Genomic DNA, 15,658 nt, shown 5'->3' with positions numbered 1-15,658 from the left:
AACTCATATTTGAAAATATTCTTACAATATGATTTAAAATGATGACCTTTAGATTATCCAACAGAAAGGAGATACATTTACAAGAAAAACAAATTCTGGCTACATGTAATAATGTTCCCCTTTGTATTATGAAATTCCATTTGAGTTTTGATAGAAAAATGATCGAGATTTGAGAAAGAGCCAATATAATTTTTTTGAAAATGTCCACTTTTGCTTGTAATCGTCTAATGCATAAACACTTGAAAATTCAGGTAAATCTCACCAAACATATCCCTCCATACATGTAGCTTCTTTCCACTGTTAACCACCTGTTAATTTAAAGTGTACCAAAAAATACACACTTCTTTATAAAAGGGGCAAATTCATAATGCGTGCCATATTTTTTCATCATTAAAAAAAAAGGCCAAATACATGTACCGGTTTGCAATGTACATAACCAAAAGAAATAGAATTTTCATTTCATGTACATGTACAGGTTTGTTCCTTTAACTTGAACAATGATTACAGGTGAAACATTTATATCACACACATGTATCTGCATGATAAAACTTATTGCGATCCTTTTTAAAATTGTATTTTTGAATGAATGTGTGTAATGAACAATATTTTACCTTTCCTCCTGAAGGGGATGAATACATAGCTTGAAAGATGCAGCATACATGTAAATCTTACATAATTACAATAAATACACAGCTATATATTTGTATAAATATGAATAATGTTTTATGTTTAAAAAAAAACAAAAGAAAAATGGATCAATGACATCACCAGCTTGCTCATTATATACATGTTTAGTGTTGCTAAAAAGTTTTAAAGGATTTCAGTTTCATGCTTGTTATACTCATTCTTCAGGTACAATTCAATTCATATAAAGTGTAATCATAATGTATTTATCAAAAACAGATTTACAGCTTTATGAACCTTTCTAGAGTAATGCAAAAATGTATGAGCAATCAAAGTGTTAACACAATACATGCATACAGTTTGCTGTGGATTATTTTCGCAAACATATACATACAACATTAGCATTTCACCTGACTACATGTACATGCAAATTTTTTCACATCAATGAGTATTTTATCAAGCCAAATTAGCACAAAATTTATGCAATATACTTTACCATTATATTACCATTGTATTTATAAATATTGCGACGTCATACAGCCTTTATACCCAAATGATGCAACATATGTATCAAATTGAAAACGTACCAGCAATGATGTATGTTGAATGCTAAATGCGGTAAAGTAACCCTCCCAATTAAATCTGAATGTTTGAACTGAAATTTTGAAGGGCTATAACATTACAAGACATACATGACATCAGTGTAAATAATGTCTTAGAAATACAGTTTCACTGTCTTAAGATTCAAATATCCTTAAGGGAAAAGTCCATGAATGAACCACAATCCAAATTAATTATCAGATTCTGCATCTGACATGAGAACTGCTTCTGCATATTCATCATTTGTATCAGACTCATCTGTATCAATTATATCATCAATTACTGTGGGGTGTAATTCTTGTAATGCAATGGATTGAGAAGTTTGAGATGGGGGTAAAGTATCCTCTAGAACAATCCAAATTTCTTCCTCATGACCAAAAAAACTAAAACGATTACATAAAGTGCTAAGCGAGTCAATTTTGTCACAATTCTTAACCAGAGCCTCGACTTCACTGATCGGTATACCAGAAGTCACATCTGCGCCTGCCAAGGTGTAACCTGCCCCAGACACTCGCGCAAGAACTTCACCTCTTAATAACAGAAGCTGGTCTAGTAGAACTTCTCTTTCCTCATCCGACACATCCCTGCAAGTTGTCATGTGTTGGGACTGGGACTGAACTGTATCACAGTATTTAAAGGGGATGGTATGGGCATCATCAACCCTACATTCACACTTTTGAGCACAGATGTCGCAACATGAATGGGGAATAATTTTACATGATGTTCTATCATCTTCCTCAAATGTTTCCATCAAAAACTTCCTCCTGCATATCTCCTCGTTCTTCACATATTCCTTCATTTTTGGTGAAACTTTACACCGGTTCCATCCCTTGAACAGAATCAGTACTGCATGGCTATCCTCTCCATCTCGTCCAACACGTCCACTTTCTTGAACATAATCTTCGATGTCCTCGGGAGGGCCAAGATGATACACTCTCCTAACTCCTCTACAATTAACTCCCATTCCAAATGCCATCGTGGCAAACAACACCCGGATGGAACCGTTTTCATCTCCAAATGACTTAAGCACTTCTTCTTTGCGACAATCCTCTGTGGTAAGATGGAACATTGCAAATAAATTCACATCATTAATCTTCTTCTTAAAACTCTTATACAGATCGCTGCACTGATTGTGAGAGCGGGCGAAGATGATGGTCCTGGCAGTCTGTCTGCCATCTCTCTTCAATTCATTGCACAGTTCTGCAAATATGCATGAAGTGTCACTCTCAGGAACATCCATTACACTGTACTTAATGTTTTTCCTATCAGGGGACAGGGTAATTAAGGCTGGCTGCGTCATTGTCAACGATGTCAAGATGTTTTTCCGTGTTGCGATAGTAGAGGTGGCTGTAAGGGCGACCACGGGTATCTGTGATGGCACCATGGAACGCAGTTCTGCCAGACGTCCATATTCACTACGGAAGGCTTTCAGTCTATCTGAGTTCTGTCCCCTGAAATTGAATGTGCAGAAAAAAAAAAGTAGAACTATGCCCATTTCATAACTTGTGCACCAGAGTTGATCAAACGAAAATAAGATTCTTTTACAAATTCAATATCAATATTGAGTAAATACTGTACAGTGTACATATTGTTCATTCCTTTGTTCTTTGTCTAATTTTGATGAAATTTTCATTGTTTGACAGATGTTAATCTGTCTGATAATTTTCAGCCTTGGATTGCCCATTTAATCTTTTGACTGCATGATGCAACAATCAAGAAAAATCAATTCTCATTTTAATAAAGGAACAGGAAAAAAAACATACCATTTCACTATACAGTGGCTTTCATCTACAACAATTGCACATAAGTTCTCCTTCACGAAGCTGCTATCAAGAAGCTTGAAACCTCGTCCAAATACTGTCTCCGGACTCATGAACACATATGAAATTCCACCTGTGTGAAATATAATAGTTTGAGTAATTTGATATTTCATCAAATTATTGTTTGACATACATGTACAAGACCAATATCATTTCCACATGTATTGTACAGTAGTTCTGATAAATCTGTTTTATTTTACTGTGCTAAAAAGGGGGAAAATCATCATGATAATTATTGTAGGGAAGAGAAATAATCATGCACCACTTCCGGTCTATCCTGCAAAATTAACCTTACAGTCACAGATACCAACTCATCTGCATCCAATCTCCAATTTGTCTATGAACATTTGGTCTCATAACCAGTTGGTCTATGTTCATTTTATTTTCATTCATTTCACCCAATTATAACTTACATGTTGTCCAATTTATAGACCAAAGGGTAAAATGCCATGAGGGACTAAATGGCTATTGGACTATTAAGCTGGTTATACATGTAAGACGAAATGGTGGTGGAAGAAATGGCAATTAGACCATGCGGATAGCAAATGATAGGAGACGAGCTGGTAATTGGACAAATTGGCATTTTAGAGTCTTTAGACCAATTCAACCGATATTAAAAAACTACATCATCATGTAGACTTTATCATGCGTATGTAGATGGTGGGGGGGGGGGTAGTTTGTCCGGTCAGTCGGATGAATTTAAAATTTTGATTTTAAAGCCTTATGGCTACTTCACAAAACTGTATGGCAAGTTCATCCAAGTCTGCGTGGTCCCCCTGGTCTGCGCACACGCGTATCTGCGCGATTCTAGTAAAAGAAGATACGCAACGAACACAAATTTTACACATGCAATATATTATGACAGATAATATATTCATTTAAAAATCTGACTCAAAATGCTGGAAAAATAGTGATTTTTTGCATTCCATGTGACGGCCAGAAAATGCAGCCTTTCTCATCAAAATCACTGAATCGTGTGCAAAGTGAATGGGTGCGCAGACATGGGATACCATTGATTTGATTTTTTCTTTTTAAAATTTGAAAAGAACTGCCCAAGGGTTTTTTTCCAGGAAAGCCCATATTTCTTTCAAATTTTTATGAGATATTTGGTACACTAACTCATAATAATTAAGGAACATTGTCATTATTAACTGAAACTATATTTTGTGAAATAAAAATTAAAAAGAGACTCACGTTTCAAATTGTTAGGGTAAGTTTACGCACCTACATGTAACAACTTGAAACATGAAATTCTTTTTATAGTAATGGTCAACAGAACATTGATGGAACTTTTCTTGTTATCTTTTCAAAATGGCTGTTTAAAATTGATTGTTTGTGCGGACAATTGAACAAGTCAGAACTGGAATTGGAAGAGCAGAATCAATGCCTTGCTTGGGCCTTGGCATGGCCTGGGCCCAGTTAAGCTAAGTAAAATCAAAATCATACCTTCTAAAAATTTATCTTGTGACGAAGCGTCCCCAACATAAATGGCATGAAGCCCGCGATCCTTCAACGACTTCACTTGGTCTCTCATCAGGGACACTAAAGGGGAGATAACTAGCAAAATGCCACAACGAGTGGTATTACTAATACTAGGCCTAGTAGCCATAACCGACCCATCACCGCCCCGGAACTTCCCGGGAGATCGGCCAGCACCAATTCCTTCAGTTTCACTTTCACCGACACCGCGGAGTCGGAGATAGTCGACGCAAAGTGGAATCGCTTGAAAGATTACACTTTTTCCATATCCAGTTGGTAGATTTACAAACACATCTCGTCCTTTCAGTGCATATTTAATTGCATCAACTTGCAAATCCTTAAACTGGTTAATTTTCAGTATTTTAGAGGCATATTCAATGCTCTTTGATATTTCGTTGTCACTCTTTGCCCAGAATCCACGGGTCGCCATTTTCCTCCATGCAGAATTCATGATGAGCTCATGAATAATTCAATATGACGTCAAAGCAGTCCACGATCTCATTGGATGATTTTCACCGACCGTCGGAATATTGGTAAAACAATAAGAAACAAAAGGAAGTCGGTGAAATTCGGTACAGATGTCCAGAGGCCCTGGCTCGCGCCAGGCTAATTCGCTTCGCGAATTAGGATATCCCTCGCTTCGCTCGGGAAGCAGCCAGGGCCTCGACCAGAGGCTAGTGGAGTGCTGGATTGACAAGCGAAACTAAGTCTGAAAAGGGGAGAAAGAGAAGGATTGGATGGAAATTGGAAAGTATCTCTCTTAAATGATATCTTGATATGATTGTTTGTGTAATATTGCGCTTTACTTGTCTTTAGTGGATTTAGTAATTGTCTTGCTTAAATAACATGCGTAATATGTGATATTGGTGTTGTACGAAATTGTTTGAGTGGTTTGTATCATTGTTATTTTTTTCCTTTTTTGAAAAGGTTCTTTTTTAATTATGTTTGTTGTGTCATCGCAATGTATCGTGGGAATTAATTCTAGTGTGGCACTGGCTGGTAGTAGCTGCAACGTTTGGAATACTGAACTGGTGAAGTGTGATAATCATGCTGAGAAACAGACAACTAGGGTTGATCGTTTTTACCAATTGTCACTCTTTTTTTTCAATCATTTTTATGATATTCGACTATTCGCTCTGAAATTTACCATGATTTATTATAAATTGTGTATTTTTAAAGATTTCTGTACTTATACAATAATTGTTTAATAAATGCTTCTTCTTCGTCATTTCAAGTCCGATTTCAATTCTGTTTGCTTTATATGATAGCACTAGGTATGTGGGGGATTCAAAACTTCTACACAGAATTTTGAAACTCACAAAAAGATATGCTGATTTATGTGCATTTAAAAAAAATGCTTCTTCTTTATTTGTTGACCGATTTTGATTCTTTTGCTTCCATCTGGTATAGCTTCATGAGGTTCACCAAACTTCTACACAGAATTTTGAAATTTTGACTAGAAAAATTATTATGCTAATTTAGTAATTATGCTTATTTTTCAAAATTCACAAAAAATGCTTTGTTGACCGATTTTGATATTTTTTCTTCCATCTGGTAGAGCTTCGTGAGGTACACCATTCTTCTACATAGAATTCTGAAATTTTGGCTAGAAAATTTTTTATGTTAGTAAAAAATAGTATATGCGAAATTAATTTATGTTTTTTTTTCTAAATTCACATAAAATGCTTCTTTATTTGTTGACCGATTTTGATTTTTTTTTCATCCATCTGGTAGAGCTTCATGAGGTTCACCAAACGTTTACACAGAATTTTGAAATTTTGATTTTGAAAATTTGGTATGTTAATTTATGCAAAATTTATTAATAAATCACAGAAAATGCTTTTTCTCCTTCACTTGTTGATCAATTTCAATTTTTTTGCTTTATATGATAGCTCTAGGTGGGGATACAAAATTTCTACACAAAATTTTAAAACTCATTAAATATGCTAATTTATGCATATTTTTCAAAACACCAAAAAATGCTTCTTATTTATTGGTTGACAGATTTTGATTTTTTTTGTTCCATCTGAGAGCTACATGAGGTTCAGCAAAGTTCTTCACAGAATTTAGAAATTTTAACTAGAAAATTATTTATGCTTATTTATATGAAATTTATTCATAAATCATAATAATGCTTCTTCTCTATCATTTCTTCATCAATTTCATTTCTGTTCTTAAAGGACAAGTCCACCCCACCAAAAAGTTGATTTGAATAAAAGGAGAAAAATCCAACAAGCAAAACACTGAAAATTTCATCAAAATCGGATGTAAAATAAGAAAGTTATGACATTTTAAACTTTTGCTTAATTTCACAAAAACAGTTATATACACATCCTGGACGGTATGCAAATTGGCAGACTGATGACGTCACCCACTCACTATTTCTTTTGTATTTTATTATATGAAATATGAAAAATTCTAATTTTCTCCCCATTGTCATGTGAAACAAAGTTTTATTACTCCCTGAACATGTGGAATTACCATTATTTTAACAGTTTATGGTTAAGTCAAGTTGGTCCTTATTGTCAAATCTGTAAAAATTGAAATATTGTATAATTCAAACAATAAAAAACAAAAGAAATAGTGAGTGATGGACATCATCGACTCTCTCATTTGCATATCGCTGAGTTGTGCGTTTAACTGTTTTGTGAAAAATAAGCGAAACTTAAAAACGTCATAACTTTCTTATTTTACATCCGATTTTGATGAAATTTGCAGCGTTATGTTTGTTTGATTTTTCTCTATCGATTCAAATCAACAATTTTCTGGGGTGGACTTGGCCTTTAATTTCTGTCACGAATATAATTCACTACAGTGTCAACTGGGCTGAAATTGAAAATTGTGTAAAAATTTTTGCGAGGTGCCAGATGAGCTCCACGTCATTAGTAAGCTTTCGATTGTCTGCGACTGCAACGTAGTCCTAGTTCACCGGAAGTGGTGACACTGCTCGTTCAGTATCACTTTAGTACATTGATGAAAACATTTCGATTTAAGTCGACGTACCTGTACCAGGCCACAGCATATACCAGCGTGATAGTGAGCGGGCCGTGGGCCAATGCTCGGCCGGAGAATCGGGCGTAGCATCACGCTACGAACCAGTGGGGCGACTGTGGGTGCAACATTTGCACTCTTGCGCAAAAAGCCGAAAAAATACAGTTGTTTGGAAATAGAACATCAATTACCTATCGGATATGTAGTGTCTGAAAACAGGACACACTAAATGTAATGGATAAGCTGGTAACAAGCAGTAATTTGCAGTTTACCAGCTCTGCTGAATCAACGAAACTCGAATGTTGATGCGGCTTCATTCATTTTTGCTAAGCTTGGATGACGTCATCATGTACGAACTAGCGCTCGTTCGAGCACTATGACACCGAACGTCAAAACCCTCAAATACGAGTCACAGATTTGGGCAGTGAACGAGAAGGCTCGTCACAGATTACTTCGCGCATGCGCAGCGTTCCAAAATTCCTTAATCTCGTACGTCCACATGGCTCGTCACAGAAAACGAAAGGTCTCTATTGAGGGCTCGACTTTATAGCAGGAGCCCGATGGCAATTGGCTCCCTAAAACCTTGGCGGGCTCCTTAGAAAGTAAATAAAAAAGCCTGGCTTGCTCCTTAATACCCCTTTCTCAAACCCAATTATCCGCATAATTTGGTTGTAAAATCGGAGCGGGACCAGAGTTATCCGCATTATTTTGATGCTGCAATTATCCGCATAATAGCAGCATCGGGACCAGATTTTGGCTTTGTGAACGCATTTCCAAAGTAATGCGGATAATTGCCATGGTGCGGTCACAAAAGGTCACCCTTTTCCAACACAACCCCATCGGAGGGGGCGTGTGCAGTTGCCATGACAATTATCCGCCTTTTTCAGGTCGGGCGCTCGTAAAAAAATAGTGCGGATTATTTTCAGAGTTTGTGAATGCAATTTTTATTGAATTATCCGCATTACTCTTAGTGGGATAATTTGAGGATGGGTTTGTGAAAGGGGTATTAGTTTTTCTAGTATCAGCCAAGAAAGTTCATTGTAAAAACAGTGAGTGACCTCGTAACTGTCAACATTGAGCCTGTGTTGCTTGGTTACAATGGTATGTCCCCATGGGGGGGGGGGTCATTGTATGAGCCCCTTGGGCATTCCTAGTGCCTGTGGCTGAGCTTAATGTAAACAAAGATGTCAATTCTGAAATAATGGATGAGATGAATGTCCATTTGAGTAGAAATTGAATATGGAATGAAACAGATTGAGCAAACGAAAATATTATATTTTGGGAAGGTTCTGAAAGAAAAGTGTATTCCTAGTGGTAAACGCATTTTCAATAGTTTTTGTCATTTATTTTCCTCTCTGCAAATGATATTAATTATTGCTTGCTCAAGCTGTTGAGCAATATTGAAGATTGAATGAATATAAATTTGAACAGACGAAGCGAGGAAGAGTGACTTATCCAGTGCTATATCTTATTCTGATGAAACCTGAAGTCCAATGTTAGACTGTTACTGTAGCAAAAGGGCTTCACAAAAGTCAATTGCTGTAAGATTAATTCTTCAGTTCAGTTAATCCTCACATTTACTTTAATAATGATAATACACCTGGTATTGATGATTATAAAAACAAGGAATTGTGTTGGTGTGTTTTAATACTGACCATTAACTTGGGCTCCCTGAACACCTTGCGGGCTCCCTAAAGAAGTGGTTGAGGAACCCGGCTGGCTCCCTAAAAAAAAGTAAAGGTCAGGCCCTGCATGACTACTTGATGTACTAGTTTATGATCTTGCTCACAAAATTATCAAAATGTGTACCTATTGTATGCATTGCAATTGCGATGCAAAAAATTGTAAATATCAGAAGCAGGACATAGTGCACAGGTATTTTCTTCAAGAAGTAGCAGCGGGTTTTCACCTGATGTTGCAATTTTTTTCTGGTAGAGGATTTTTCTTTGATTTCTAGACTTTATAATGGTATTGAGTGAAATTAAGAGCTTACTTTTTCTGTTTGTTGAAATTAAAATAATACATGGTTTGGTGACGTGTTTTGTAAAATATTATTAAGACAGTCTTTTTATCAGTTCATTATTTAATTGATTATATTGTTGCTCTCAGAACTGCTGCAGGTTGAGCGCATCAAACACCGGGATGACGTGGGGGACATCGATCGACGACATCGCTCTGAGATCCAGCACCTTCGTCAAGGATTCGAGGAGAGTGAAAGGGCGTATAAGGATCGCATCGATCGTCTGGAGGACCATCGGAGAGGCATAGAGGAGGAGTTGAGCAGGGTCAAAGCACAGCAGCTGACAGAGAGACTCTCGCTGGAGGAACAGATCCTTGCTACCAAGAAACAAGTTAGGGATGAAGAGGTAAGATTTATATGGTTTTGGTGGTGTTATGGTTAAGTCGCTTGACTCTTAAACCAAGGGTCGATGGTTCGAATCTCACCTGGTCCTTAGGTCCTTATACAAGGCACTTACCCACGTTTGTCACTCCCCAACTGATGTTACAATGTGATTATATTGGCTTGTGTGCACCAATACAAATGGAACAGATGGTTTATAGAGACTTTGTCTATCTTTTACAGTATTTTAAAGCCCAATGTAGTTTTTATGACTAGTCTGTGAACCGATTAAGAACAATAAGCTATCAATTTGAGAGAGCCATTTCATCTTCAACTTTAGGCAATCCAAATACTGTACAGCTCTTGTTTCAGGTTTTATCATTTGTCTATTTCATCTGTTAACAGCATCAAAGAAGCAAGCTTTTGGAAGACAAGATCCGAGTCCTGCAGAACGCCAAAGATGACATCCATCAGCATGCAAGCAACCAGAGTCAGATGGTAGCTGAAGTACAGGCTCGTAACAATAACCTGACACTGGAGGTCGAGTCCCTCAAGAGACATCTTCAGGAAATGACTCAGGTGAATACAGAAATATTTCATCAATTGGGGATGATAAATTCAATAATGTTTCAAAATTCAACCTTAACAATTATTTGGGGTGAACTTTCATCCACTCCTGTGGACTTTTTCAAGCCAATGGATTAGTCACACGCAATGCTGAAGAGAGAGTCTGGATATCCATTGTCACCCATCTTTGGTCCAGTGATCAAGAGACATGGAAGTACAGACATTAGGCAGCAGTGTGTGTGACTAATCGATTTGCTTGAGAAAGTCCACAGGAGTGGATGAAAGCTTGCCCCAAATAATTGTTAAGGTTGGTTGAAGTTCAAACATTATTTAATGACTCAGGTTAATATTAAAAACCCTTTAAATACCTATCTCAAATTAATGCATTGTTTGTCCTTGGAACCTTATGGGACAAGTGCAGTATAGATAAACATACTAATGTCAGCATTTTCAGACTCAAAGACACAAATTCATGAAGTCGATTTTGAAACTGTTAAAGGGATGGTCCGGGCTGAAAATACTTTCAAGTTTGTTCTATTTAATATTGCCTAGGCCCCTAACATTTTATAGGAGGAGGGGGGAGGTAAGTTTCCGGACACGTTAAAATTTTGAAGCCTTCTTTTTTGTCTTTGGATTACCGGTACTTAAAATATATGAATTGGCCTACAATACTTTGTAATCTTCTTCAATTTTGTTCTCCATAATATTGCCTAACATTTTGTAGAATGGGCATGGGTGGAAATCCCAGGGGGGGGGGGGGGACACGTCCCCCTACCCAAAATAGTAGGGGGGACACAATATCAAATGTTTTGGTCCTTAAAGGGATGGTCCAGGCTGAGAGTATTTATAACTAAATAAGTAGAGTAAAATTCACAAAGCAAAATGCTGGAAATTTCATCGAAATCGGATAACAAAGAACGAAGTTATTGAATTTTAAAGATTATCAATATTTTGTGAAAATAGTTATATGCACATCGTCATGAATATTCATTAGGTGGGCTGATGATGTCACATCCCCACTTTCCTTTTTCTTATGTTATTACGTGATATCATAAATGTTTCATTTTTTATACATGTGTAAATGATGTGTCTCCATTATGATGAAATAAGTTGCAGCAGTTGATGCACTTAATCAGCATGCCAATCCAATTGTTTCAGTTCTTGGTAGAATGTTTTTTTATTAACCTAATTTCATACAATAAAATACAAAAGAACAAATGGGGATATGACATCATCAGCCCACCTAATGAATATTCATAAAGACATGCCTAGCACTGTTTCAACGGAATAATGCAAATGTTTAAAATTCAATGAATTTGTTATATATAACCCTAACCCTATCCGATTTTGATCAAATTTTCATTATTTTGCTCTTTGAATTTTACTCTATTTATTGAGATGTAAATATCTCCAGCGTGGACCATCCCTTTAATCATGAAGATTTTCATGCATTAATCACGCATGCCTAATTTAGCATGTACTACATACCGAGGAAGGGTCCATTATTGAATGTTGACTCTATCACAGTGTGCTAATTTCATGCTTGTTGCCATGAATAGAGTCCTCTGTTAATGTGAATTGATTTACATAAACAGTGGACTCTCTAATTGTTGACAAATTTGGTTGATGATAATGACAGCCTTCATCAATGGAATGGTAGGCATAATAGAAACAGAGCATCATATTTTTTTTTCTCGCTGTGATGTTTCAATGCTTTTTTATCTTTTTTGTGTGTCTTTTGTAAGTCTCGCTCAATTTTTATATCGAATTTGTGACGTGGTTTCAAAGTTCACTTTGATTTGAACCTGCATGACAGACTAAAGTCTACTGTTTTCATCAACATATATTGGAATTTCTTCATTAAGTCATAGCTATTTCCTGAAGTACAAGATATTTTTTCTTTTCACTTAATCAGGAGCTCGCAGGGAAAAACAATGAGAAGCTATCTGCTGTGCACCAGGCAGAGCTTCAACATCAGAAAGATGTCCAGAGGATGGAGTCTAAACTCGCTCATTTACAAGAATTCAAAGAGAAAGCAGCTGATCTAGAGGCAAAACTCATAGGTAAAATATATATTTTGATTTCTATTGAAAGTCAAATTTAACTCTGTATTATTAGCTTCGTTGGTGAAGAGCAGATTAATTTTTAGTTGAAAATGATGATAAACATGTTTTGGAGATTTGTCTGTTTGTTCTTATATTGTTAAGTTAAGCCTTTGCACAGACACTAAATCATTATCAATAGACAGCCTGTATCCTACTTTTTCTCTCATATCGCTTTTTTTCCTTTTTGAAGTCTATGTATGAGAAATTTGATAAAATATGTTGTTACAATTTACAAACATGTTAAATCTGTATGTGAAAACAGTGATTTTGAGATTTTACTGTGTGTTGCCAATTTAGGGATGCAGTGACTAATAATTATAATACTAATCATTTTGTTCGCTCTGTTCAATTAATGATACAGATGGACTTAAACCTGGCTTAGTATGTGTAGAAATTTTTTAGCTTATCACCAAAGGTTATTTGTCCAAATCACAAAATATAGTCAATTGTCCCCAGTTGATGGACTGTCCTGCATATAATTTTCATATTTTTCAATATCTACACAAGCACACCATGCTGTTTGATTATAAGCCACAGCATAAATGCAATATGTCTTATGTCAATATGCAATAGCGATATGAGATTTTTTGTTTTCATTTCTTTATAGATCAAAGCAGGAGGCACAGATGTGAGTTAGGGAGCAAACAGGAGGAGGTGGATTCCTTACAGGAGCAGCTGAGAGTCCGAGACATGGACATCGCACGCTACCAAGAGGAGGAGAACCACCGGGCTAGCGCACTCCAGTCTGCCATCTCAAGCTATCTCAATGCACCCCGCTCACCGGCAGTCACCCCCAGGAGATAGCATAGATGGGACTACAACGAAGATTGTCAGTAAGGTCCATAGACTATGTTATATGAGATTTTTTTTTTACGTGTTTTTTTTCCCCCTAAGTTGGAAGATATTGAGTACTAGCAGTCCGTGGATAGCTGGCTATTGACGGATATTCCCTGTTTATTATTTTTAGCAGTATCCATCAAGAAAGTGCATAAATGAGACTGCACTTTTCAGTGTTGGTGGCATTCGTTCATCGCGAAGTATGAAACCAATCTTTGAACAGTATTGTTAGCAAACCTTCCATCCAGGTTGCTGTGTTTTTGCTGCATGTGCATTCCACCCAACCCATTTCAGTTGCTACAAGCAGATGGCACAAGTGGGATGGCAAAGCAGTTAAATATATTTGTAAGAATAAGTTTTTTTATCAAGTTATTTAAGCTTTATTTATTGTAGCTGTAAAGATAACCTTGGATTTTGTATGACTTTTCAAACTGAAAATGTAATTATTCATTGTTGTAGAGGATGGGAATTAATTCCCAATTTACTCATCCCCTTCATACCAATGATGGATAATGCACCGATGGAACAATTTCAATGTCAATTCATTAATATGTGTACAATCAACTCTTGATGGTTTCAAAGTAGACACTTGGGAGAAGCATGTGCGCCATGACAACACAACATTTACAAGAATAAGAGCCTATGTATCAACAATACTTTATTAGTTACCATGGTGACCACATCCAAGTGGACCTATGTCTCCTGATGATTTTGAAAAGCTGCTGTTATAAGCTACATACAGTATACTCCTTCTCTTATTATATTTTGAGATATTTTCAGCAATACGTTCCGTTGCGTCTTCACTGCATGTTGCACTGTTAGATTCAGATAGTTTGCATCCAAATGTCTTCTTTTCAGCCATGGCATCGAGTAATGCTTTCTTTACATTGGCTCTGTTGTCGGAAACTCCATATACGATGATGCAACCCTTCCCTCTTCCAACTTCTCTGCACCACTCACAGAAAACCTCATGTTGACATTGTATGTTTTCCACTGAGGCCGCCTCAGGAAATTTATGCGTCTTCACTGCATGTTGCACTGTTAGATTCAGATTGTGTGCAAAGCAAGAAACCCAACTAAATGTGTTCTTTTCAGCCACAGCATCGAGTAATGCTTTCTTGACATTGGCTCTGTTGTCAGAAACTCCATATACGATGATGCAACCCTTCCCTCTTCCAACTTCTCTGCACCACTCGCAGAAAACCTCATGTTGACTTCGTATGTTTTCCGCTGAGGCCGCCTCAGGAAATGTATGCGTCTTCACTGCATGTTGCGCTGTTAGATTCAGATAGTGTGCATCCAAATTTCTTCTTTTCAGCCACAGCATCGAGTAATGCTTTCTTTACATTGGCTCTGTTGTCGGAAACTCCACATACGATGATGCAACCCTTCCCTCTTCCAACTTCTCTGCACCACTCGCAGAAAACCTCATGATGATGTCGTATGTTTTCCGCTGAGGCCGCCTCAGGAAATTTATGCGTCTTCACTGCATGTTGCACTGTTAGATTCAGATTGTGTGCAAAGCAAGAAACCCAACTAAATTTCTTCTTTTCAGCCACAGCATCGAGTAATGCTTTCTTTACATTGGCTCTGTTGTCGGAAACTCCACATACGATGATGCAACCCTTCCCTCTTCCAACTTCTCTGCACCACTCGCAGAAAACCTCATGATGATGTCGTATGTTTTCCGCTGAGGCCGCCTCAGGAAATTTATGCGTCTTCACTGCATGTTGCACTGTTAGATTCAGATTGTGTGCAAAGCAAGAAACCCAACTAAATGTTTTCTTTTCAGCCACAACATCGAGTAATGCTTTCTTTACATTTGCTCTGTTGTCGGAAACTCCATATACGATGATGCAACCCTTCCAACTTCTCTGCACCACTCGCAGAAAACCTCATGTTGACGTCGTATGTTTTCCGCTGAGGCCGCCTCAGGAAATTTATGCGTCTTCACTGCATGTTGCACTGTTAGTTTCAGATTGTGTGCAAAGCAAGAAACCCAACTAAATGTGTTCTTTTCAGCCACAGCATCGAGTAATGCTTTCTTGACATTGGCTCTGTTGTTGGAAACTCCATACACTCCATACATGTTCCAGAGACCAACCATCTTATGACCCTGTCCACCTCTGATTTTATTGATGTGAAGTCAATACCCGATTTCTGCATGGAAAGTCTCAGAAGTACACGGTTGATTTAGAACCCAGGCTTATGCTTGTACTGTATATTACGCCTTACAGTTCTCGTAAGTCTTACTGTAACACTCGAAATATTATAGTAGCATGGTGATTGTTCAG

At 37.1% G+C, this 15,658-nt stretch overlaps 2 protein-coding genes across 2 annotated transcripts; one reads left to right on the top strand and one right to left on the bottom strand.

Moving 5' to 3' along the window:
• Positions 1-1,414: 1,414 nt before the first annotated feature.
• Positions 1,415-3,097, bottom strand: LOC135155823 (uncharacterized). Its single transcript, XM_064106094.1, has 2 exons — positions 2,988-3,097; positions 1,415-2,675 (listed from the first exon to the last, which is right to left on the bottom strand). The coding sequence occupies exons 1-2, from the start codon at positions 3,095-3,097 to the stop codon at positions 1,415-1,417; spliced, it is 1,371 nt and encodes a 456-aa protein (XP_063962164.1).
• Positions 3,098-3,576: 479 nt separating this feature from the next.
• LOC129270495 (leucine-rich repeat-containing protein 45-like) lies at positions 3,577-15,059 on the top strand. Its single transcript, XM_064106093.1, has 5 exons — positions 3,577-3,607; positions 9,624-9,880; positions 10,261-10,434; positions 12,338-12,485; positions 13,135-15,059. Exons 1-5 carry the CDS (start codon positions 3,577-3,579, stop codon positions 13,329-13,331), a joined length of 807 nt encoding a protein of 268 aa, XP_063962163.1. The 3' UTR covers positions 13,332-15,059.
• The last annotated feature ends 599 nt before the right edge of the window (positions 15,060-15,658 follow it).

Source organism: Lytechinus pictus, chromosome 10, assembly GCF_037042905.1.
Source record: "Lytechinus pictus isolate F3 Inbred chromosome 10, Lp3.0, whole genome shotgun sequence".
Classification (NCBI taxonomy): Eukaryota; Metazoa; Echinodermata; class Echinoidea; order Temnopleuroida; family Toxopneustidae; genus Lytechinus; species Lytechinus pictus.
This window is presented reverse-complemented; position numbering and strand designations above follow the sequence as displayed.

What these genes read in the sequence shown, in the direction of transcription:
- LOC135155823 (XM_064106094.1), bottom strand. Translation starts at nt 3,097, where the DNA reads ATGAGTCCGGAGACAGTATTTGGACGAGGTTTCAAGCTTCTTGATAGC. An exon ending in AGCCACTGTATAGTGAAATG is followed by an intron (nt 2,676 to 2,987) that starts GTATGTTTTTTT and finishes ATTCAATTTCAG; the next exon opens with GGGACAGAACTCAGATAGAC.
- LOC129270495 (XM_064106093.1), top strand. Translation starts at nt 3,577, where the DNA reads ATGCGGATAGCAAATGATAGGAGACGAGCTG. An exon ending in AAATGATAGGAGACGAGCTG is followed by an intron (nt 3,608 to 9,623) that starts GTAATTGGACAA and finishes TGTTGCTCTCAG; the next exon opens with AACTGCTGCAGGTTGAGCGC. An exon ending in AACAAGTTAGGGATGAAGAG is followed by an intron (nt 9,881 to 10,260) that starts GTAAGATTTATA and finishes ATCTGTTAACAG; the next exon opens with CATCAAAGAAGCAAGCTTTT.